Source organism: Dendronephthya gigantea, unplaced genomic scaffold (assembly GCF_004324835.1).
Source record: "Dendronephthya gigantea isolate DGI-Jeju-01 unplaced genomic scaffold, DenGig_1.0 000058F, whole genome shotgun sequence".
NCBI classification, from domain to species: domain Eukaryota; kingdom Metazoa; phylum Cnidaria; class Anthozoa; order Malacalcyonacea; family Nephtheidae; genus Dendronephthya; species Dendronephthya gigantea.
The window spans coordinates 483,767-505,767 of NW_021163068.1; the positions used below are offsets into that span (position 1 = coordinate 483,767).

General features: G+C 37.0%; 2 protein-coding genes and 1 long non-coding RNA gene across 3 annotated transcripts; all 3 read right to left on the minus strand.

Annotated features, from left to right (window-relative positions):
• Positions 1–2,387: 2,387 nt before the first annotated feature.
• LOC114529896 (deleted in malignant brain tumors 1 protein-like) lies at positions 2,388–13,081 on the minus strand. Its single transcript, XM_028551470.1, has 16 exons — positions 12,799–13,081; positions 11,966–12,283; positions 11,264–11,590; positions 10,755–11,081; positions 9,163–9,495; positions 8,615–8,950; positions 7,707–8,033; positions 7,243–7,569; positions 6,891–7,126; positions 6,273–6,425; positions 5,818–5,912; positions 4,869–5,463; positions 4,636–4,760; positions 3,786–4,057; positions 3,289–3,355; positions 2,388–3,154 (listed from the first exon to the last, which is right to left on the minus strand). Exons 1-16 carry the CDS (start codon positions 13,013–13,015, stop codon positions 2,701–2,703), a joined length of 4,509 nt encoding a protein of 1,502 aa, XP_028407271.1. The 5' UTR covers positions 13,016–13,081; the 3' UTR covers positions 2,388–2,700.
• Positions 13,082–13,116: 35 nt separating this feature from the next.
• LOC114529978 lies at positions 13,117–16,728 on the minus strand. Its single transcript, XR_003687717.1, has 3 exons — positions 16,208–16,728; positions 13,225–13,299; positions 13,117–13,135 (listed from the first exon to the last, which is right to left on the minus strand). It is a non-coding gene; the product is annotated as an uncharacterized LOC114529978 (long non-coding RNA).
• Positions 16,729–19,983: 3,255 nt separating this feature from the next.
• Positions 19,984–21,732, minus strand: LOC114529915 (adhesion G-protein coupled receptor G2-like; the record flags this gene model as incomplete). Its single annotated transcript, XM_028551484.1, has 3 exons — positions 19,984–20,519; positions 20,765–20,831; positions 21,561–21,732. Coding segments are annotated over 3 exons (687 nt in total), but the record flags the coding sequence as incomplete, so codon positions are not given.
• Between the last annotated feature and the right edge of the window lie 269 nt (positions 21,733–22,001).

Here is a 22,001-nt window from a genome sequence, read left to right on the forward strand (position 1 = left end):
ATTTAAGTCTTATATTACGTAATATATTAAGTTTTACTCATGCATCCCAAATTCAAGCCAGGAATAGTCGAGAAAAAAAGTTGTCAGGTATCGTTGCCTTGTTAGAATTCAAACCTACGCCTTTGCGATGCCGACATTACCATCGTAAATACACACTAACAACGCTCGCTCCTATGAGCTACCCGTGTAGCTCAAAAAAAAGATCATTGCACCGGCATCATAAAGGAGAAGGTTTGATTTCTGCCGAAGGCCATTTCTCACAGGCATCGGAAAGTTTGCTAATTTTTTTCTCCTGCTGACAGAACAAATCAGCATAAACTTAACATCTCCCCCTTGCGTTGAAAGATGAGGGTAGCTAAATGGGTAAGAAGCGCTTGCATGGTTTGTCGTGACGCAAGGAAACCTTTTTATTATACTTTATAATAAAATATTACGTATTATTATCTCATCGTTATTTTTTCGTATCACAGATGAATAATATTTCCCCAAAATGAAGACAAACACGTGTCAATATAATAAAACATCCTTATGTTATAGCTAGACGCAATGTAAATAAAGATCATACCTCAGAGATCTCTCAAACGTTTCTTCTTCAAACGAAAATACTGATTCCTCCTGTGAAAATTAGAACGTTTATAAGCTTATTAAAGTACTGCTTTAATTCCCGATTTCAATTCATTTTAAAATCACAGAACCGTCCACAAAAGAAAAACACTAATTCATACCTTATAGGAGATCCGAGAATCATTAGAATTCATATTCCTGGACAGAGGCGAAAGAAAAAATGCATGAATAATGTTAAAAAGTTTTAAACAAAAATTCCCTTAAAGATCGAAGCGCAGTCTTAAACGTTTAGAGAGTGAGAAACACGCAGAACGCAATTCTAGGCCATTCATACGCCTAATATGAAATGTTACACAAAATTCTTATTACAAAGCCGTATAACAAGATGTATGAGAGAATTTTTAAACTTTGGCTTATTCATGCACCGTTTAAGCTAAACGCCTTTCGAACAACCGCTCCCAGAAAGTTTGCTAAATTTTTTGTCCTACTGGACCAAAAAAAATTCCATATAAACTTAATATCTCCCCCTTGCGTTGAAAGATGAGGGTAGCTAAATGAGTAAGAAGCACTTGTATGGTTTGTCGTGACGCAAGGAATACCTTTTTATTATTTATACTTTATAATAAATATTACATATTATTATCATCGTTATTTTTTCGTATCACAGGTGAATAATAAATGATTTTGCCCAAAATGAAGACAAACAGGTGTCAATATAATAAAACATCCTTATGTTATAGCTAGACGCAATGTAAATAAAGATCATACCTCAGAGATCTCTCAAACGTTTCTTCGTCAAACGAAAATACTGATTCCTCCTGTGAAAATTAGAACGTTTATAAGCTTATTAAAGTACTGATTTAATTCCCGATTTCCAATTCATTCTTAAAATCACAGAACCGTCCACAAGAGAAAATAACTAATTCATACCTTATAGGAGATCCGAGAATCATTAGAATTCATATTCCTGGACAGAGGGGAAAGAAAAAATGCATGAATAATGTTAAAAAGTTTTAAACAAAAATTCCCTTAAAGATCGAAGCGCAGTCTTAAAAATTTAGAGAGTGAGAAACACGCAGAATCCAATTCTAGGCCATTCATACGCCTAAATGTGAAGATGTTACACAAAAATTCTTGTTACAAAGCCGTGAATTGACGTGGAACGGGCGTTTGGATTTACGCGCGCGTTTTTATTAGCGCGTGCATTTACTTTGTTCGTTGCGCTGAGCTGCCGTATTTTTAGTATACTTTTGATTTTCATTTCTCAAATCAAATCTCAAAACCAGTTTACGTCGTCACTTTTGACAATGAACTAAATTCTCTTCCTTCCGAAACACAAACGGAACTGTGTAAACACTTTTCTCTGTTTATATTTTATAAATTAAGCCACTTAATAATACGCAAAATGAATTAAAACAAAAAATATATGTAAACCACAATTATTTTTACACTAAACAATAAAATCTTTAATATACTTACATATTTTCTCGATAATTTCAATGTAGAATATCGAACAGCAATATAACAACACCTTTGAAAACAATTTGCAACGAACTAACTTCGCGAAATGTGAACCTCTCGAAAAATTTCGACAAGTGAGCGGTCCTTTGTTGACGTAGATAACTAATACTTTTGCACCCGGGAGTTTTGGTGAGCAAGCGAGACATTGAGTCAGCGTTCGTGAATATTGAGAATGTATATTGAAAATGTTATAATATAAATAAGTAGGCTACATGTAATTATGTTGTGTAATTAGGTACATGCTAAAGTATGCAATCTACAATCTTGTGGTAATGTACAACGATTTCTTAAGCCTCGTTGACTCTTATTTACACCAGAGCGTTCGAAAAGTGCGTATAACATACTCATGCAGTGATTCCCTCTGAAGGGGAAAGCGAGTTATCTTGAGCCGTTTTAGCCGAACATCAGATTTACAGTCTTGTTCGTCGCTTTACATTAGGCCAAGTTAAAATGATTTAAAAATTTAGAGCTATAGAGTTGTTAAATTCAAAATTATAATGTATCTTCAGAATGTGTGCAAGGAAGAAGTTCTGTTTTAAAACATTCGGCGGGTTATATAAACTTAGTCAAGGAACCTTTTTCTCAGATTTCATATGGTTGGATTTAGGAACCTATCTACAGGTCTGTACCAATTGTGGCATCGTCTAAGTTATTTTGCTGTGACTTTTCACTCGTGAGTAGGTTCATTTCAAGATTGCGATTTTTGCCTGTGCTCTTTTTCCTGAAGAACTTTAGCAGTTGTTGTCTTGTAGAAGCACGTAAAATAACGAAAAAAATAAACACGAAAGTTCCTTGAAGTGAGTTGAAAATGCAAAACAAATACTGGAACAGGAGTTTAGCATCATCAATGGCGAGAATGCCAAAAAGCCAAGTCAAACCAAGCAAGACCATGATCGCTATTCCTTGTCTAGCTTGCTGAAAACCCGATGTTTTGCGGTCAGAAGTAACTTTGGTACCGGAAGTAAGCAATGAATACATGATAAGGCAGAAAGCCACTGTATTACCAACAAATATCACAACGGCTGGAGTGAAAAATGCTATAATGAATGGCAAGCCTTGTAGTCGACAGCTATAAAAGGGTAAGAGACAATTTTTCAATATCAGTTGCTTTATGTGGTGCATACAGATCAATAAAAAGGAAACTATTAAATGTTACAAATTGCTTCTATTTAAAAATAAAATTGAAACAAGTTTTTGGCTTACTAATTTTTGTCGCCATATTTATCCAAAGCTACCACCATTGTAATCGCCACGATAACAGCAGGTGCGCCTGAAATGCAAATATGTCAAAGTATTATACCATTAAATATACCAATGGACGACATGCACCATTTTTAGTACGACACCACTAAATTAATTTATACAAGTAGCGCATAGATTTGAAATCGGGGTTAATAGACCTTTTCAGCTTGATGCAAATTAACCCATTTCAGATGTTGTGATCATGGAATAGCCAATAAAATAATGTTGTTGTTTGGGTCTGCCTTACTTCATCTAAGGAATAACTTGTACTTCTTAAAAGTCGAGAAGTGCGTTTTTTCTATTACATCTTTTTGCTATTACTTTTATCTCTTAGAATTTCTATTATTTCAGTCTATGATTGAAGTGCAGCCATTGAGCAATATATACAAAAAAACTCGTTATCTGTAGCATTTCTAATTTTTCCCTACCGGTTATAAATATTTCTGACAAAAACTTACCCCAGGCAAATAAACAGCACCTCATCATGAACTTTGAAGGCGACGAATAAGGAAACACTTTAACAAAAGCCAGATACATATTAAACCCTTCCACGGCCATCCACAAGAATGCTGCTAACAAGAAGTAATGCAAGGCGACTGCCACTGCTCGACAGCCAGATACTGGTGACGTTTTGGGCAACTCGGTATACACCAGGAATACAATTAACAGCAACGACAAAGCAATACAAAAATTTAGCAAAATCTGGCTTGGAATTTTTGTGCGGAGTTCTCTAAATTAACAATAAAAGGTGATAACGGTCATAAGGTGAAAACTAATATAATTATGGCTGTTGTTCCCATGCAAATTTTTTTCATTTGTCTCTTGCGACAAAGAAATTAAGAAATAATTTCACACAATGCATGTGGGTTCTGTAATGGATCATTTCCAATTTTGGTAAATTTTGTACAAATTCATGTTTAATACTACTTTATACAAATTTTGCCAGGCGAATGGTCCATTGACTGGTATATTTGTAGATTTATACTGGTATTTGGGGACTGGTGTATTTCTAGATTTCTACTAGTATTTGGGGACTGGTATATTTGTAGATTTCTACTAGTATTTTGGCATCAAGAAACGAATGCAACTGTGACTTTAGTGGAAAAGTGTTTATTATAGACTGGTTTAGATAAATAAAAACATATTATTTGATACATCACTTATGGTCGCAGTTGTCACTGTTACCTAAAATGGCTGAGAGAATGGTAGAATTTCTACAACCAAGACAAAACATCTTTTAGGCGTGAAAAAGAACGAGGTCATAATATAAGGGCATAGCTATATCACCTGTTTAATTATTGACAGTACCTGAATAGCAGTATCGTGATTATCGTCAACACCAGTCCAACCAATGACAGCGCACATCCAATAGTACTGACTACACTAAGTATTTCGTCATGTGAAGTGTAGGCCCCCACTGGGGGACTAATATCCTGTAAGGATGGAGAAGAACGACTTTCGGTAAAAACTGGTATTTCGTGTTTTATTAGACAAACATTGACTGTATCTTGTGTTTTAAATGGGTCGAATCGATGACTTACCATTAACATCGCAAAGTTGGTGAAATGGTTACAATTACAAAGTACTCTGTCATCGTTAAGGACTCTTTCAAACCAACAACCTTCTTGTGACCAATTTTGAAGACTAAAATCCCAGTAAGAACACAAAGTAGTATTTGTGTCTCCTGGAAACGTTCTCTGGAAAGCGATTTTAACAGGCGTCTTCAAATTTGCAACTGGAGTCCTCTTAACGCTCCCAGCAATAACAAAGCTATTCAAACGTCTCGTGGTTTCTGCTAAAGTTGCTTTAAAAAATTTGGCTTCTTTATAAAAGACAAAAAAAAATGTCTTGTTTTCTGAACTCATTGTAATTGTTGATTCATCGAATATTGTTTCTGGGATCACGAATGATGTCGTTGAAGTGCACTGGAAACATGCATCAAATTTGATTGACGTGTTAATATTCTCCAAGGACACCTTTTCTGTTCTCCTTACCATCCCAGAAAACGTTATTCCGTTAAACTTTTGTGGTTGTAGTGCTTGCAGATTAATAGCATAATTTCTTTTAACTTTTTTGAATTTGCCTTCTTCATCAAGGGGCAAAGTTTCCGCGAAATCATTCAAAGCTCTGACGATCCTGAAAAGTAAGAAAAATGTGGTTTGCCAACTGCGGACGACGATATTTTTCAAACTCTTTCTTATTTTGCAACCAAATTTTTCCGGCCTGACTCATTTAGGTTACTCTTTCAGATGTACCGATAAATATTTCTGCAGCCTCAAATTTATTTTAAAAAATAATGTTTCAGGTTGAAGGGGAAGAGAGACATTAAAAAAACCTCCCTGAACTTATGGAGGACCCCTACACCCCAAGCTCAAAGCGTCTTTAAGTTGTAACTTTCCAGTCTTCTTTGCAGGTCCGATAAAATTTATCACCCACACAAAAATGTTTGCTGCATACATGAGATAACGATAGTTTCAATGATTTGTCTACCTTGAAGAAGCATTGTGTTCCTGTTGACTTTGAAACACATCTTCCTCTCTGTTATCCAAGACATTGTCTACTGTCGTGAGGAAATCGTCAGAAACCTAGTAATTTGCAAACCCAAAACAATTAGACGGTTAAAGAAATTTAGTACTTTTTACAAAGGGGATTATTCAAAATTCTGGCCTCTGATTGGTCGAGATTATTACCCAAGTTGATTTTTAAAATCTCAGCGAATAATTATTACATTAAAAATTTATCCTAAAGTAAATATTAAGTTTAAAACATAAGCTTATTACTAAAATAAAACATAAGCAATTTCTATTGTCAATGCTTCGAATATATGATAGCCAATTTAAAAAAAAGCACAATCGAAAGGGGAAGTAATGTACATAAACTTGAAATTACGTAATATGTAACTCATAAAATTGCATGTATTGACAATAACATCTGAAATAACAAACCTCGCTAGATTTCTGTTTGACCTTAACAATTTTCTGAAGTATCGTAGCGATGTTGCTAATATCCCCAGATTGAAGAGTCTTTTCAGGATTAACGAAGGAAAGATTTCTCACTTCCTGGGTGACATTTACCACGTTTTCGAAATCGACAACTTCCTAGAACAAACAACAATAATGCCAGGTTTTATTGAAGCTCAAGTTCCAGGTAAGCAATCCAGTTTTTTAGAGTCGGCAGAATGAAGTTCTACACACAGTATGATCACTTTGAGCAAAGTAAAAATGCAAACGGCCTTGTAAAATTGTTGATCATTTAACTACAGCTAATCAAAACATCAGCCTGTCAACGTTCAAAGAAGAATCAAACTTTTATTATCTAGTTCCTATAGTCGGCTGCCTTCACAGTAAATTCAAAAGAGTCAAAGCTACCCATTCAATCCACATAACTACTTTTTGGGAATAGCTTTAAACCGGTTTTGAATACACAGGGATATCTTTAAATATGTTTAAACTATAGTATCAATTTTTATAGCGAATTTTTTTAAAGATCAAGAGGAAGCACTAATGGCATCAATATTTGAATATGCTGGAAAGACTCGAAAATCCACGCTTCGGATTAAATACCTGTGACAATTGAAAGAGATCTCTGCTTCGTTTGTTTTGAAATTTGCAACTACTTGCCACAATATCACCCCAGATACTTCCACCCTTGGTTCGGTTTGAATGCAAACATTCCCGACTTGCAGTGGACTCGTTGTTATAAGGACAAGCAAGTTTAGAAACTTTTCCAACCGGAGTTTCAGGCCATTTGAAAATGCCATACACTTCATGTGTACCATCTTCGACACTAGGACAAGGACCTTTGAACGAATACAATCAAATCAGGTTTTAGGAACACCACGCGTATTTGTTATCTCTAAAACTTCCAGATATGGAATTAAGAAGTGTAAACGTTTCTTTTCCACCGACATTTCACCTGTGTTAGTACATTCTACTCCAACGCCTTCTGAATGGTTGCAATTATGGTTTCCCCATCCTTTGTGAGAGCAACTTGTTATATTTTGTTCTTCCCCAGTGCAACCAACTTCAGACAACAAAATTTGACCAGAACCAGAGGGAACCTGGTGACTTCGAAGAGTTTTAACAGCATATCTATAACCAAGTTGACGACATACAACCATAGCATCTTTCATATCCCATCCATTACCACAAATTCTTCCCCATTGTCCATTGTAGAACACTTCAACACGACCAGTACCATTTCCACTCAATGGTCCTTGTAATCTCAGTGAAACAGGCTTACCTACAAGAATTTACGTAAAAATTATGATGGGGTTCTAAGAAGTCACAAGCCGGTATTTGTCGCGATATTTGTTATCTCTAAAACTTCCAGATATGGAATTAAGATGTGTAAACGTTTCTTTTCCACCGACATTTCACCTGTGTTAGAACATTCTACTCCAACGCCTTCTGAATTGTTGCAGTTATGGTTTCCCCATCCTTTGTGAGAGCAACTTGTTATATTTTGCTCTTCCCCAGTGCAACCAACTTCAGACAGCCAAATTTGACTAGAACCAGAGGGAACCTGGTGACTTCGAATAGTTTTAACAGCATATCTATAACCAAGTTGACGACATACAACCATAGCATCTTTCATATCCCATCCATTACCACAAATTCTTCCCCATTGTCCATTGTAGAATACTTCAACACGACCAGTACCATTTCCACTCAATGGTCCTTGTAATCTCAGTGAAACAGGCTTACCTAAAAAAATTTACGTAAAAATTATGAAAGGGTTCTAAGAAGTCACAAGCCAGCATTTGTCGGGAAGAGATTTTCCAAGGTAATTATTTTCGAGGATTACAGCGAATTCTCACAATACTTTTTATTGAAATGACCGTATTTAATACATTTTACTATAATTATAACTGTATACAGCCAGCCTTAGAACTATTCCTCCTATGTTAATATATTGATATTCATTCACTGCGGAAAAAATCAATTTCTAGGTATCTACAAATGCAAAACAAGTTGTGAAGTTTTGTTACATTGCTTCAAAATCAACTTGTAAAATTGTCCGTATATTGTCATGTTTTGAACTAAATCGTCGTCACAGTTGATTTAAATATTGGGCATTTGTGTCAGGTTCCGGCACAAATTCGCTGCGAAGTTTAAATGTTCCATATCACTTGAATACCGCGAATTTGCACCGGGAATAAACTTTGTATAAATATATTCGTATAAACGATTCGCGAAATCGCCAATTTAGACTATGACTATATCTTTAAAAGTATCTTGATCTATGACTATATCTTTTTAGAAGTATTAATCCTTAAAGTTTTTACTTGTGTTAGTGCATTCCACTCCAACGTCTTTCGAATGGTCGCAATTGTGAGATCCCCATCCTTTGTGGAAACAACTTGTTATATTTCGCTCTTTTCCAGTACAATTGATGTTGTTCAACCATATCCGTCCAGCACCAGAAGGAACTTGGTGACTTGGAAGGGTTCTTACAGCATATTTATAACCAAGTTGACGACACACAACCCTAGCATCTCTCATATCCCATCCATCATCACAGATTGTTCCCCATTCTCCATTGTAGAGTACTTCAACACGACCAATACCATTTCCACTCGATGGTCCTTGCAACCTCAGTAGAACTCTCTTACGAGGTGGAACTTTAAAAAAAATGCATACAAACATCTCAGGTCAGGTATTATTGTTAGTAGTAGTGGTAGTAATTATGTCTACGAAATTTCTATTTATAAGAAAAGAAATAAGAAGACCAATAATTAAACGAAAGATAACAATTAGCCCCCCCGGTTAATTAGAATTAATGAATAAATAACTAGATTGAATTAGTATTAGCCTATTATTCTATTTGGAATACCTTTGTCTGTTGTATTGCATTCCACTCCAGCGTCTTTAACATGATCGCATTTGTGGATTCCCCATCCGCGATGAATACATCGTGTTATATTATCTTCTTCTCCATTACAGTCGATGTCATCCAACCAAATACGTCCAGACCCAGGTGGCACCTCCTCCCTTTGAAGGGATCTGACGGCGTCAGGATAACCAAGTTGACGACATGCAACCCTAGCATCTCTAAAATCCCATTTATCATCACAGATTGTTCCCCAGGTTCCATTGTAGAGTACTTCAACCCGACCGGTGCCATTTGCACTCGATGGTCCTCGTAACCTCAGTGATACAGGCTCATCTAAAAGAACGTGAAAGAATGTGAAAATATTTAATAAAGTTCATGCTAGTTTTACGTAAATCGAATCATGCAAAATGTACATCAACCACATCTTTTCCGTACGAAATTCACTATTATTTTATACCGGATGTGCGGCATTCAACTCCAGCATCTTCCAAATGTGAACAAGGATGAATTCCCCAGCCTCGATGAGTACAGCTTGTTATATTCCGTTCTTCCCCTGTACAAAAGACGTTGATTAACCATATCTTCCCGGAACCAGAAGGAACTTCGCTTCTTTTAAGAGGCCTAACAGCATCTGGATAGCCAAGTTGACGACATACAACCCTTGCATCCCTGAAATCCCATCCATAATCACAGATTGCACCCCAGGTTCCATTGTAGAATACTTCAATACGACCAGTACCTATTGCACTCAGTGGCCCTCGCAACCTCAGCAAAACAGGCTTGTCTGCAAAGACAAACAAGAGTCAGATGTTTGAGCATAGTGGTTCAAGGCTAACATTAGTTAAAAACAACGAGCTCTTTCCAACAATGATAAATTCTGTATGAAGTACAGTTGTGTCAAGTGAAGTACATGCCTTACACATTAAAAAGAGGCAAGAAAGAACAGAGTTTGAAGTTTTACCTGTTCTACTGCATTCAACTCCGGCGTCTTCATGATGTGAGCAACCATGAACTCTCCACCCGCTGTGAGGGCAACTTGTTATGTTCCGTTCTGACCCAATGCAGTCCACCTCATTTAACCATATTGGTCCAGAACCATGAGGAATCTGGTGCCCTTGAAGAGCACGAACGGCATCGACATAGCCAAGTTGACGACACACAACTCTGGCATCTCTGAAATCCCATTCAACATCACAGATTGTTCCCCATTGTCTACTGTGGAATACTTCAACACGACCAGTACCAACGGCACTTAATGGTCCTTGCAATCTTAATGAAGCAAGACTACCTGCAAGAATTTAAAAACAACAATTAACATCAAGTTATTTTTACGGAATTTTCTTTTCCAACAACGAGATACGAGCCACTAATACAACGTTGAACAATATCTTAAATATTCTAAAAATTGTTCAAAAATTTTAAGGAATAGAAGTCTGGAATTTTTAGGCGAAATTCAAAAGTTTATGATTATCTTGAAATCAGTGACACAGGCTCATCTAAAACAACGTGAAAGAATATGAGATGATTTAATAAAGTTCATGCCAGTTTTTCAACGATGTCTTTTCCGTACGAAATATACTATCATTTTATACCGGATGTGCGGCATTCGACTCCAGCATCTTCCAAATGTGAACAAGGATGAACGCCCCAGCCTCGATGAGTACAGCTTGTTATATTCCGTTCTTCCCCTGTACAAAAGACGTTGATTAACCATATCTTCCCGGAACCAGAAGGAACTTCGCTTCTTTTAAGAGCCCTAACAGCATCTGGATAGCCAAGTTGACGACATGCAACCCTTGCATCCATGAAATCCCATCCATAATCACAGATTGCACCCCAGGTTTCATTGTAGAACACTTCAATACGACCAGTACCTCTTGCACTCAGTGGCCCTTGCAACCTCAGCAAAACAGGTTTGTCTGCAAGGACGAACAAGAGTCAGATGTTTGAGCATAGTTGTTCAAGGCTAACAACAGCTAAAAACAACGAGCTGTTTCCGACAATAATAAATTCTGTATGAAGTACAGTTGTGTCAAGTGAACTGCATGCCTTACACATTACAAAATAGGCGAGAAAGAACAGAATTTGAAGTTTTAATTACCTGTTGTACTGCATTCAACTCCAGCGTCTTCATGATGTAAGCAACCATGAACTCCCCACCCGCTGTGAGGACAACTTGTTATGTTCCCTTCTGACCCAATACAGTCCACCTCATTTAACCATGTTGGTCCAGAACCATGAGGAATCTGGTGCCCTTGAAGAGCACGAACGGCGTCGACATAGCCAAGTTGACGACACACAACTCTGGCATCTCTGAAATCCCATTCAACATCACAGATTGTTCCCCATTGTCCACTGTGGAATACTTCAACTCGACCAGTACCAACGGTGCTTAATGGTCCTTGCAATCTTAGTGAAGCAAGACTACCTGCAAGAATTTAAAAACAACAATTAACATCAAGTTATTTTTACGGAATTTTCTTCTCCAACAATGAGATACGAGCCACTAATACAACGTTGAACCGCAATATCTTAATCTCAATCCTTTAAGGAATAGAAGTCCGCAGTTTTGAAGCGAAGTTCAAAAGCTTATGATTGTTTTGAAATCAGTTTATTAAAGAAAAAAAACTGTGTGTGCAGTCAATAATGACCAATTTGAAAACCGAAATGAAGACCAATTTTCACCCGGACTGTTTTTCGTTGGTGGAAATGACTACGACTAAATATACACCAGCTTCGGGAGAACACCGAAACATGGATATAAATATAAATTTCTACCAATATTTTTACCAGTGCTACCTACATTCTACCCAAACATCTTTTGAATGATCGCAACCATGTTTCCCCCAGCCTGGATGAATACATCTTGCTATATTTTCTTCGCTTCCAGTACAATCGACGTCTTCTAACCATACACGTCCAGGGCCAGACGGAATCTTCCAACCCTTAAGAGATCTGACAGCATCTGGATAACCTAGTTGACGACACACAACCCTAGCGTCTCTCATATCCCATCCCTTATTACAGATTGTTCCCCATTGTCTGTCGTAGAGTACTTCAACACGACCTGTACCTTTTTCACTTTTTGGTCCTTGTAACCTTATTGTGACCGGCTTACTTGCTAGAAATAACAGGAATATGTGGTTTGGTTATAAATAGAAAGTTTTGTAGAAACAGAAAAAAGTAACTCGATTATGCAAGTGAAAAGAGCAGATAAGCCTGGTTTCCATGCAGTAATAGTTGTCGCGAACACATGAAGGTGGCTGATTCACACGAGTTCCAATGAAGAAAAAAAAGCCTGTATTTTCTTAATTTATCGATATCAAGTTGAAAATTGGTAGAATGACATACAATGTAGATGAGTGATTTACCACAAATGCAAAAAGCGGAGAGGGAAGTTTCACAATCATCCTAAAAATTAATTTACCTATAACAAGAGTTCGTGAAATCGATGGGAATATTAGTCACTGGCAGAGATCAAAATAAATGTACCAAATTTATATCAAACTAATTTAAGCATTTGCTACTAACCACTGCCTTTCAAAGGCAAACAAAGATATCGTGACAAGTTAATCCGGTATGGTGCAAACAGGACCTCTGTTTTCAACGAAGGCATATAACCTGTTCTCTTCTTACCTGTGTTACTGCAATTCACTCCAGCGTCTTCGTGATGCCCGCAATTATTTTTTCCCCATCCAGAATGACCACATCTCGATATATTTTCTTCTCTACCGGTACAGTTGACTTCATCTAACCATATACGTCCTGAACCGTCAATAAGCTGGTGGCCTTCAAAAGATGCGGCAGCATCCAGGTACCCAAGTTGACGACATGCAACCCTTGCGTCCCTCATGTCCCAACGATCATCGCAGATTGTCCCCCATTGTCCATTGTAGAACACTTCAACACGACCAGTACCATTTGCCACTCAACGGTCCTTGCAACCTCAAGAACCCAGTCTCAACTGCAAAAACTTGGGAAATTACCCACGTGTAAGTTGTTAAAGCTTTTTCCCAAATAACAGCGATGCTTTATAAAGAAAGTATTATAATTTCTTCCTACCTTTGCAACGACGTAACACAAGATTTATACTGAGAAATGCGACCATTATGAAATCAATGCTCGTCATCTTGTAGACTGGTAAAGAGTAAAATATAAATGCATGTTAGTTGCATGGAGCAGACACCGCAGGAATTCTATATTAAGGATAAATTGTAGGATAAATTACGACATAATCATCTACAGACTACAGACACAACTGAAAGCTGACTTTCAAAATGGCTGCGACTTTTTTTGTCAAAGTGACAGAAGAAGAAATGAGTAAAATCAGAAAAGATCCTGCCAGTACGTAAGGGGAAAAATAAGCCTTGACCTTTTTTTGAGATACAAAAGTACGTTGTAGAACGCCACTTACCACTGACACTAATCGCTTAAAAACTTTTTTAGATTGCTGTAAAATTGCATGTCGCCATATTTGTTTGCATTCAGGTACGTTAAGCTGTGTAAGGCCGTGTCCACACGATGACGGAGGAATTTGAAAACACAAAAATATTTATCTGTTCAAATATTTATCCGCGTCCACACGTAAACACAAAAACGATCCGAAAACGCTAAAGTTATTTGATCCCGCAATACACCTTCATGTTTTCCACCCGCGTGTCACAGGCTGGATGTCGAATTCAAAGCAAAAATCTACCAAATCCAAAGTGAAAAACAAAAATGAGGACTTGGACAGATGACAGCCCGAACTTATAAATATTGTTGTTGAGTGCTATTAAATGCATGTCGTGTATAAGAAATTGTGTATAACCATACTCCGACATTTCGGACATGTTTCTCTCGTAAAATACATCCGCAAATGCTAAAAGAATTGGCGAAGATTTTACTCACCATGAAAATAACCTAAATAAGACTTATTTGAGGCTACAAAAGCAATATAAAGTTGAGCATATGCCACAAGACGTGAAACGTCATCGTTTCCAAATTTATCCGGCAAAGCTGCATGTCCACACGTATCCGCTCAGCTGTCGTTTTCAAATTCTTCCACTCTGGAGAGCGTTTTCAGATTCTTCCGTTTTCAGTGGACGAAAACACAGAATACGTGTGGACGGTACGCGTAACCGTGGGAATATTCTTGCGTTTTCAAATTCTTCCGGCGTCGTGCGGACGGGCCTAAAAAAACGCGGCTTTCGTTGCGTCACACATTAAAATAAAGTTTATGCAATATGAAAACGGTCATGACGTTCAATCGTTTGTCAGAAAACGACAGCTTTAAACAAAATTAATGACACTTACATCTGTACAATATATTATCTCTTCCCATGAACTGTCATGCATTAAAAGGAATTAAAGTTAATTACTTTTTAACTATTTTAGTGGAGGTGAATCGCGCATACAAATTATCTTATACTGAGCTCATCAGAGATAGCTCATCATTAACTATCAGATTAACACTTTGAAAATAACGGCACTCATTTACTTAAACCGTAGACTATCAGTCGAGTCTTTTTAAGCGGACGCAATATATAGTCATCATAGCAATATCACACTAATAATTACGACAAATATGCACATCAAAAGTACGAAACTATACATGTAATGCATTCTGTATTGTATGAAATAGTATACTCTGGCCATTGCGTCGATTTAAAATAATGTATTTTATTCATGAGCAGAAATTCAGGACATTATTTACCATAAAAGTTCATAATGTCCGATAATGCCAGGATTTCGCAATCAAGATGGCTGCCTTGTTCTAATAGAATTATATATAAGGCACGAGACAAAATTTGAAATTAAAGCAAATTCGGTCAAACATATAGCAGTTGCGGAGCTTGATTTAAGACGGGCAGAAACTGTTATGACATTTTTTCATATTTTATATTACCTTTAACAGGTTCCCCAGTATAATGTCATTTCAGCAACTATAACTATGATATATACTTGCAATATATGTCATAACAGAACTGAGTTTCTCTCCATTTTAAATCAATATATATGACCGAAGTTGCTTTAATTTCAAATTTTGTCTCGTGCCCATATAATTCTAAAATAACAAGGCAGCCATCTTTGATTGCGAAATCCTGGCATATTATGAACTTTTATGCTAATTAATCTCCGGAATTTCTGGTTATGTACTTTGCGATTTCTCAAAAGAATGCATGACACGATTTCTCAGCTCTTGCATGGATGAGTATGTTTTCAATTGGCTTCCCAACATTTCATATAAGCAAATATCCTCTTAAATCAAGTATAGGAAAAGATGTGCAATGATATTGTTCAACCGTACAGCCTCGCCAATTTGGAAAAATGAATAATTCATACTATAATGACAGACGGTATGTACACATTATTGTACGTTCCTGCCTTTGGTTTAAACGTTTTTTTGTCATGAAGTTGGCACCTTTGGATGAAATTGGATACCACATATCAGTTTTGAAACCACGGAGTAGTTGAAAATTCAAACGGGCTATAAAATTCCGAACTATTCATCTAAATTATAATTAAGTTGATGACGAATAGAATTGCATTTATATTGTTTGCATTGCGAAACAAGTTGACTGTTAATTATCACCGTGTTATTCCGACAGGTAATGGTGGAGTCACGGTATAATTTAAACGTAAATACCGATGTATATTTACCGTGAAACTAGGTTGACCGAATTGATTCTCAAGCTTATAAATCTGAAAGCTCATGTGCACTCCAAGAGCCGCGACTTGCATAAAACCACTCAGTCAGTAGCTAACTATATAAGTAGCTATGGTCATAAATAAGTAGCTGGAAGTGGGGATATTATACAGAAAAAAGTATGGTCGAAAATGTGATTGCAGGGCAACCTTGTCTTACATTATTTTCAAATAATATTGTTCGAATGATTTCCATTCAGGACATGATAGGCCTAAAAGTCTTACCTAACAAGGCATAGCTAGTCATCGACACTGAATAGTAGCTTAAAAATACAAGAGTTAATAAAGCATTCCTTGCTCAAATTCCAGTTACAAAATTGCCCGCGTACTGTTTGTAAAAAAGTATCCAATTACGTACTTTATTCCCAAACCAAGCTCCAGCTTTGAATCACGAGAGTTGGGACAACGTAACGAGATACTATCCAACACGTAAACTCTCTGAGGTCTTGTCTCTGGTTCGTACTTCGAATTTTGTTCCCGTCGGATCCATGCCAACTGCTAAGGTAATCTGATATCACATGAAGAGCCTCGTTACTTCATTATCATCTCATTAGCTATTGTCCCTCTTGTGACTGAAGTGCTATGTCTGTGAAGGGCTGAGAAACTGCCCTGGCGTACAGTCATATTCGAACATGATTTCGTCGCATGAAAATAGTTTATCGACGCTTGGTCGCTTTGGCCTGTTTAGTCGTGGCCTACCAACATAGATGACCACGATTTTCAAGGCAGAGACTAGCAGACGTTTGTTTGAACAACGAAATTCTAAGTGATGCGTGGGCCTGGATTAAGTCTGTAGTATCACCGTTGTTTAAAGACACGCCTCAAAAGATTACCATAATTATGCATGACAAAGATCACTTTCCAATGGCACGGTCTGATAATCTTCCGTCATCCTGCTGTTATTAAATAATTCCGTACACTAGCTCCTTCTTGGAAAGCGATGCTCACGTCGTGCAATTCTTAAGGTCGACACGGCAGACCGGACGCGATGCGGCAACGCGACGCGAATTCCCAGTTTTCAAGGAGCACATAAGTTAATTTTTGGAAGCAAAATTTTGAATTGATGGACGCCAGAGTAGTCAAAATGTACTATCTTTAAGTGATGTTCAAGAATATAATAACAGTTTTTGATATAATAATTTGCTTTTGGTAAATGAAAGGCCGCGTTGCCAAATCGCGTCCGGTGTGTGTGGGCCAGGGCCGTAGCTAGAAGCTTAATTGGGGGGGTGCATATTCATATATTCGTCATATGCCCGAATGATTTCTTTTGTATGCTATTGTTCCTATGGTATATAAACATGAATATATGAATATACACCCCCCCAATTAAGCGGTCTAGCTACGGCCCTGGTGTGGGCTTTTAGCTGATTTTCATATTTGAAAATAGACCTGTTTCTTTGACTGCTGTGTTCATATATCAGTCATTATCGATAATTATCCTGCACGGTTTTCTAAAGATCTACATATCTTTTGTCACAACTACAAATACTACAGCAATATAATGATGCTTTATTGTTTATTAATCACTGTCCGTGAATAAAATTTTCCCTCCCGCTTCACTAAAATTAAACGAAGCGTGGGGTTACTTTGAGGTATTGAAATTACTACATAACATGATCCTTGCAGTCGTGCAGTCATTCCGTCAATAGCATGCGCTAGCTTATTTTGTTTTATATACTCATTTCAATACCTCAAAATCATCTCACTTTTTTTATCCCACACTTTTTAGAAATATTGCTGATTTTAAAAGTTTTGGAAGAAAACATTCGTTAGATCCCGAACATTATATTGTTTGATTATTTATACAAGACTGAAAACGTCGGGGTTTTTTATTACGTGTATGTCGGACGTTTTTTCTATAGGATGGGATATCAGACTGAGAGTTTGACATTTTGTTTGAAGATATTGAAGCTGAGTTTTCGTTTGCAGACGGTTAGTACAAGTCTATGACGTGCATGGGTGTCAATCAAACCGTTAATTGAGCGTCGATGTTAATCGGCCAAGTTCATATATTCAGCTATGCCTGGCTATCCTTTTCTTGAGAACAATATTTCACCATTAATAGAAATCAGTCTGGTATTAGAGAAAAATTAATATGGTCAATTAACGTTTGATTGACGCCAATGATGACGAATGAATATTGTGTTGTCAATAATTGAATGCTTTCTGTGTTCACTTTTGCTTCTGGCGGCATCTCATCCGCAAACTTTCCCCTGACTTGTGATAGCCCACATCACAAGAGAGATGCCTATCACAAACTTGCTTCAAAATTGTGTTTTAAGTAAACAAAAAAAACCCTGAATGATAATAATAAAAAACATGCGACGTGTACAGCACGTAGCCAGACCTCTCTTGAAATGGGTATATGTGTCGATTTCATAGTACAGCTGGATGCTTTGCAATTCAGTTGAATGTGTGGATCGGAGAGTTTTGAAGTACTCCGCTAAGAACACCTTTCATTTTTAAGAGATATTATATCTTCTTATTATATTTTTTTCGGTTTATATATTGCTATACTTCCTGTCTTATCGTAGTTTGTCTATCCATTTCCTAATTATATTGTCATGTTAATATATTTTCATGTCATGTCTTTATATATTTTCACGTCATGTCAATTATTTTTCGTCGTCGCAAGTGCGTTTTGGCGTGAAATATACTAGCATTTGAAAACTCATCGTCGTCGCCAGGGCCTAGCTCTGTGGAGAGCAACGGAGCCAGACCCTGGGGACGAGGATGTTGAAAACTGAAATGCTCATTAGTACCCAAGACTTGACTGGATTCGACGCTCATTGAAGAGCGTATGTGACCGTATTTATCTACGTCAAAGTTTTGTCTCCCAAGAGTTGAGACACTTGCACTACTCGAAATCTTTGGCGAATTTTCCGATGGCGCGATTTGATTTCGCTCGCATGATACAGCAATTCCTCCAAAGAAACACAATAAACCACTCTTTTGATGCTGTTCGATTAAGTTTAGTTTTAATTGGGGTGAGAATATATTTAATACATGTAGATTCTGGTTGATTTTAATAATATCGCTGAACGTCAGTCTATACTTTTCAAAGTACGACGTGCTTCTGAATGTCGAACAAGATTTAGCAGGTTCTCAACACTTCTATACTTTTAAAACACAGTGTGTTGTCTGAATATCAAACAACATTTAGGTTCGCAAGGCTTCTAAATCAATGAGTATAAGCTGTAGTGTTTATGTTCAGAAGCTTTATATTCAAGGGACGTGCGGCACGCCAGAGTTAACGCCAGAGCAGGCGTCTTGTTTAATATTAGATTTTTAGCCAATTGCTGCTTTTAATATACCCGAAGCACCTATCGCGAAACCAAAAAAGCGGATAATTTCACCGCATTTTTAAAAGTCAGAGTTTAAACGAGATTTATCAAATAAAATCTCTTTTGGCAAAGAAATATTGATGTTTTAGAGTGGTGGCGCCTGATAATTTTGTCTTGCTTTTCTATTATGGTGGTGTTCATTGACTCTGAAAACAATGAATTTTTAAAGGAATGAATAATGATCATAACTAAAATTTTCATAGCATGACTACAGCGTGATTATAGTGGCTGCTCCACTCACATTATTGGGAGAAATTTAAGAATTTATTGGGAGAAACGGTTTCATAATCGCCAAAAATCCAACGAAAGTTTAACAGAAGAGCAGAAGTACATTGAGTACTCTTTATATCAACTTTAATAAACACTGATACTTTAATTAAAAACTACATAATTATTTGTAATATGTTTTTTAATTCACCAGACAAATATGCACGCCACACGCCGCACATATAGGTTTTTGTTAAACATAGTAGAACTACTTAACTGTATATTAAAAGGGTCATAAAAAAGCCGTTTCACGTTCGATTTGAAATAGCTTTCTTATGATAGTTTTAGCCCTTTTCATTTACAGTGTATAATTATTATAGCCTAAACCGCAGGCCATTTCGCATCTAAGTCCCACCAAAGAAAAAAAAAGCTATATACTATACTAAATACAGGATATCTAAACTTACAACAGGTAAAATTTATTCTTACGTTTTATCAACCTCGTGCCCAGGACCTTCTCGTAGTAAGGAAGTAGAAGGGCCTGGGAAAAGGCTGCCCCACGTGACCCTATTTTTTGGGGAATTCGGTGAATTCCAGGGCTTTTCCTTCCCCCTACGATAAGGCCTAGGTACGAGGTTGACGTTTTTTTATGACGTTTTCCAGGAAAATGGTTACACGTTTGCAACAGTGTTACGTGTATGAGGTATGAGAGAACGCTCCTCTTTCATCTGCTTTAGTTGAAGATCGCGACGTTGGACTTGTGTCTTTTTCCGAGCAAACTTTCGAAGTTGTTGTCTTGTACCAGTGGGTAAAATAACGAAGAAGATAAACACAAACAGTCCTTGAAGTGAGTTGAAAATGGCAAACAAATAGTGAAATACGACTTTACCATCGTCAATCGCAAGGATGCCAAAAAGCCAGGTCAAGCCAAGAAGAACCATAATCGCAATTCCTTGTTTAGCTTGCTGAAAACCCGATGTTTTGCGGTCAGAGGTAACTCTCGTACCGGAAGTGAGCAATGACCGAATTATGAAGCAAAAGGCAACGATATTACCAGTGAAGATCACAACAGCTGGAGTGAGAAATGCCACAATGAATGGCAAGCCTTGTAGTCGACAACTAAAAGAATAAACAATTCCCATATAACCTTTCTATTATGTTCTTCCTATGATTGCTAACTTTGGATTGGATTAAAGAAACTCTGTTATACTGAATATTCTCAGTGACCGCGGAAAATCGAAGAATTATCGGCTAGCATTCATATATTCCTGTCAACAGACCGTAACGAAGAAAGCAACTGGACACATTTTAAAAAATATATGACAACATATTTCAATGAGAATACTCAATTCAAGTCTACTTACTAATTATTGTCGCCATATTCATCCATGGCAACCACCATTGTAATTGCTACTATTATACCAGGAGTTCCTAAAATGTACCAGGCATTATTAGGATTATTTAAGACAAACGATACAATTATAACAGTTTAAAAGCAAAACAATATCAAAGGCAAATCGTCTTAGTCAAGACTTTACTCAATCTTTGCATTATTGCAAAATAATTGCTGACTTCCTGTAAACTAAACTTTTTATTTTCATTGAGACAATTAACGTGTAATTAAAATTTTGAAACGTTTTGCAAATTATTTACAAAGTCACATTATGTTATTTATACCTTTCAATAACATGTATATAACGTGTGTTTTGACCTGTCGAAGCCCTTGATGTTGTTATTATATAAAACAATATCACTTAATGATTTCCCGCGTTTGGACGGCCTGATCCAAACGTTTGGGAATGTGGCTTAAGTTAGGAAAAGCTCGCAATATCAGTATATCACTCGCCTTTGGCTGTTGTTTCGCGCGCTTTTCTAATTACAACTTTCGCAACATTCCAGCGTGTTTTGATCAATGACATGTCGCACCTCTCGGAAGCTTTCGTCCAATTGGATAATGCTTTTCTATGCTTTCTAAAGAACGAAGCTATACTATTGGTTGAAACAGAAAGGTATTGTGATGTTCAGCCAATGAAAATCATTCTGGCGAGAAGCTGCGACACTACACTTTGATTATAGGCCATCTAAACACGGAAACCACTACGTAGCTGTTTAATACAAGCTCTTCCATTTCCCCGTTATAATATATTTACCAAGACGTACCCCAGGCAAATAAACAGCTCTTCAGCATGAACTTGAATTGAGACGAATAAGAAAACACTTTAACAAAAGCGAGATACATATTAAACCCTTCCACAGCCATCCACAAAAACGCTGCTAACAAGAAGTAATGCAAGGCGACTGCCGCTGCTCGACAGCCAACCACCGGCAGTATTTTTGGCAACTCGGCAGAAACCAGGAATACAATCAGCATTAATGCCAACGCGATGCAGAAGTTTAACAAAATCTGGCTTGGAATTTTCGTTCGGAGTTCTCTAAATAGGGGAAGTAAAAGTTTTATTAATTTAAAGAATATTAGTTGTCTTTATTAGTGTCTTATTTGAAAGAGCTTTTAAAATTATGGTGAAAGTTCTATCTAAGACTTTTTGTATAGTGCTTTATTTATGAAATATTTCACGAAAATTAGCTAACCGTCCCCAATCT

Coding starts and splice junctions, on each gene's coding strand:
- LOC114529896 (XM_028551470.1), bottom strand. CDS start 13,015: ATGAGGGACGCAAGGGTTGCATGTCGTCAACTTGGGTACCTGGATGCT. Junction 8,951..9,162: donor ATGCAATACAACAGACAAAG/GTATTCCAAATA, acceptor TTTTTTTTAAAG/TTCCACCTCGTAAGAGAGTT. Junction 4,761..4,868: donor CCAACTTTGCGATGTTAATG/GTAAGTCATCGA, acceptor CCATCCTTACAG/GATATTAGTCCCCCAGTGGG.